This window comes from Microcebus murinus, chromosome 4, assembly GCF_040939455.1.
Source record: "Microcebus murinus isolate Inina chromosome 4, M.murinus_Inina_mat1.0, whole genome shotgun sequence".
Taxonomy (NCBI): domain Eukaryota; kingdom Metazoa; phylum Chordata; class Mammalia; order Primates; family Cheirogaleidae; genus Microcebus; species Microcebus murinus.
This window is the reverse complement of record NC_134107.1, coordinates 56,577,756-56,581,519: the sequence shown is the minus strand read 5'-3', so window position 1 is coordinate 56,581,519 and position 3,764 is coordinate 56,577,756. Positions and strand designations below refer to the sequence as shown.

Below are 3,764 nucleotides of genomic sequence, written 5' to 3'. Positions count from 1 at the left end.
TCAGTTTTGCTTAGGATATTAAGAAACTTATCAATTCTTTAAGTTGAGCTGATAGTGACAATTCTCTCTCCTCTTAGCTGAGATGTAAAACGTGTCCTAGTGCTTGTTTATTCAACTTGGGCCCGTTTAACACATCATGTGGGTTAGCTTCATTTAAAACTGATAGAAACAAGATGGAGAGGTGAAAGGTAAGAGAGTAAGTGGTGCAAACAAATGCTTTCCAGCACTTAAGTGTGCTGTAGCTCCCGGAGTTGCCACAGGTTTAACTTCCTGTGAGCCATTATAATATCTTACTAAGAATGTTGTACTTGTTTAAGATAATATTTGATTTGCTTGACTTGCAATGGAGTAATGCAGCAGACTGCTTGATTTTCAGGGTTAAGTATGAGTTAGTGTTCATTAGAAGTATGTATAAATTCAGCCAGGTCACTTTCAGTGTTCTAGTGAGGACCTGAGCAGATCACACACATACACACACATTATTCCATTTATGTTATAATTTCTAAATACTATTTGTGTTTGCTTGTATTTTCTTTCCTGTTCCAAATAATTAATTTGTACAACATGTGAACTATACATTAATGGAGTTTCTCAGACATATTCTAATTGATTTTTTACTTCCGTATCAAATATTTTATTTATACAATTAAAATTGGCTAAAATTATGAAGCTTTTCACAAACATACAATAAACATGTATGTTCCAGGCACTTTATTGAGCATGAAAGAAATAGGGGCTAAAATTTGTTTCTTAAATAACTTATACGTTGATTTACAATACAGACAATAAAGAATACTGTTGTTTAAAATATAACAGTGGCAAATAGAGAGTTTTTTACAGTATTGGATGAGAATCAACATTCATTTAAAGGACGCAATTTATTGATCCATAGTAGATAATAAAAAACATAAACAAATAAAATAACAAATAACAAATGCTTATTTATTATTTTAGTATTTTATATCATTATTTTATTCATATGAGAGTTATATCTCCAAACATATTTCACAATATTTTAGAATGAGAGCATTTTTAATATTGTATTTAAATTGCTGATGACTGACACACATATACACATAATAGGTGTTTAGGAGATGCTGATCCCTGTGAATGAGTGCGTGTGCTTGATCTTTCCATACACTTGAATCACTATTGATCATGCCTGAGCTAATTAGAGCCATGATAGTTTTTTTCTAAATGAACATGGTTATATTTCTTTCTTTTTGTTTTTTAGAATAATACTATGAAAATTTTTTGAATCTTAATTAAGACTGTAATGCTGTGGTTGAGGCTACTTATACAGCTGGTAGTTTTGAGAAAGATAAAAAGGAAAAAGGAGGTGGGAAACTTAGGTATAAACATATTATGACCCCAAGCCCAACTTCCAAGATATCTAATCCAGAGTGTCCTTGCTGCTTACTTAAATAAATAACATGACATTCAATAGTACTATTGAGTATATGCAGTATAACTTAGTTTTTAGTCTATATTCTTTCCTTGTTCTTGGATTCCTATCTTTGTTCTGAAATTGCAAAGTGAGCTGGGATTTCTCCAAAGCCAAAATTTCTGACATCAATGCTGTTTCTGGCATAATTTTGCCAGGATCAGATTTCTAATCTGCTGACTCTTCACAGAATACACAATGGGATTCATTAGAGGGGGAACTAGAAGGAAGATATCAGCTATAAGGACTCTAATAACTGGAGAAACATTTTTGGCAAAGCGGTGAAGGGCCGCCAAGGTGATGATGGGCACATAGAAGATGAGCACGGCACAGATGTGGGAGACGCAAGTGTTGAGGACCTTGAGGCGACCCTTGTGGGAGGCAATGCCCATGACAATTTTAAGTATTAACATGTAAGACACAGAAATGCATATTAAGTATAATATAGACAAAAGAGCCACAAAAAACCCATAGATGATATTGACCCTGTTGTCAGAACAGGCCAACTTCATGACATCCTGGTGGAGGCAGTAAGAGTGAGATAAAAGGCTTTTCTTACAAAATTTCAGCCTCTTTAGGATAAAAGGGAAAGGCAAGACAACTAAAATACATGTTATAGCAAATGCAAGGCCTACTTTAACGACTCTGTCACTGGTGAGGATGGAGGTGTATCTCAAAGGGTTGTAGATGGCTATAAAGTGATCAACAGACATGATGAAAAGTACTGATGACTCCATAGCTGAGAATGCATGAATGAAAAACTCCTGGGCAAAGCAGGCATCTGAGGAAATTCCTGTGGCATTGAACAAGAAGATTCTCAGCATGGTTGGAAGAGAGGAGATGGACAGTCCCAGGTCGGAAAATGCCAGCATGGAGAGGAAATAATACATAGGCTCATGCAGAGACGTCTCAGTTTTTATGAAAAAGAGGATGGTGAAGTTCCCCAGGATGGCAATGAGGTACATGAAGCAGATGGGGATGGAGACCCAAACGTGAGCATGCTCCATCCCTGGGATCCCAATCAGGAAGAACATAGAGATTTCCAGTTTGGAGGTATTAAATACTGACATCTCAGGAATATGAGGGAATCAGCATGTGGGTCTCAGAAGAGGCTTCCTGCAATGGAATAAATAAATTGGTTCAAATGAGTCTTCTTTAGTCATCTGGTTGGTATAACTCTTGTGATTTCAGCTATTTCTCTTCAATTCTTAGTAGTAAAAGAAAGTATTTCATAAAATATAAACAGGACTACTTGCAAGACCTAGGTAAGTAAGATGTCAGGAAAGACACAAAATATATTCATCTTCACAAGTGAATACCAACAGATAGATATATTCCAAATGCTATTTCTGGACTCAGCAGACAGGAAGGAAGCAGCAGTATTTTCAGTCTTTATTTCCAAGAACATAGTTTGTTAAGGCAGTGAAATTCTAACCTTGGAAATTATAAGGGTAAGTATAGGATCACATAAGGATATCCACTTACTACAACTGCATATATAGTTATCAAAGAATATTAAGCTTTAAGAAGCTGTATTCTTTCAAAAAATTTGGACAGGACAACTTGCTAGTCACATCTAAAAGAAAGAAGTTGAATCCTACCTCACACCTTACACAAAAATTATCTCAAAATATTCTATAGTCATAAATGTAAGAGCTAACGTAACAAAGCTCTTAGAAAAAAAACAGGTGGTATGTCTTTGTGACTTTGTGTTTGGCAATGGATTGTTAGGTATGGCTCCAAAAGCATAAACAACAACAAAGTACTTCATGAAAATTAAAAAAAAAACTTTTATGAATTGGAAAAAATTATCAAGAAAGTGGAAATACAAACCACACAATGAGAAAAGTATTAGTATGTAATATACTTGGACTTGTAGCAAGAATATATAAAGAATTCTGACAACTCTACAGTGAATATGACAATATCGTCAACATCAAGAACACGGGATCCAAAACCAAAATGAGATACCACTTCACAAATATAGAATGCTTAAATAAAAAAACAGAAAAAGAATAACAATTGCTAACAAGGATGTTGAGAAACTTGAACCCTTTGGCATTGCTGGTGGTATTGTAAAATTGTTCTTCCACTTTGTTATTTTTTAAAATTTATTTATTTATTTATTTTTGTGAGACAGTATCATGTTCTGTCACCTCAGCTTGAGTGCCGTGACTTCAGCCTAGCTCACAGCAACCTCAACTCCTGGGCTCAAGCAATCCTCCTGCCTCAGCCTCCCTAGTAGTGGGGATTACAGGCTAGTGGCACCAAGACTGGCTAATTTTTCTATTTTTAGTAGAGATGGGGTCTCGTTCTTGCT

The 3,764-nt window shown here is 35.2% G+C and overlaps 1 protein-coding gene across 1 annotated transcript; it reads right to left on the bottom strand.

The window, feature by feature from the left end:
• Positions 1 to 1,572: 1,572 nt before the first annotated feature.
• On the bottom strand, positions 1,573 to 2,514 carry LOC105883369 (olfactory receptor 51A4-like). The gene has a single exon (XM_012786432.3). It carries the CDS (start codon positions 2,512 to 2,514, stop codon positions 1,573 to 1,575), a length of 942 nt encoding a protein of 313 aa, XP_012641886.3.
• Positions 2,515 to 3,764: the final 1,250 nt, after the last annotated feature.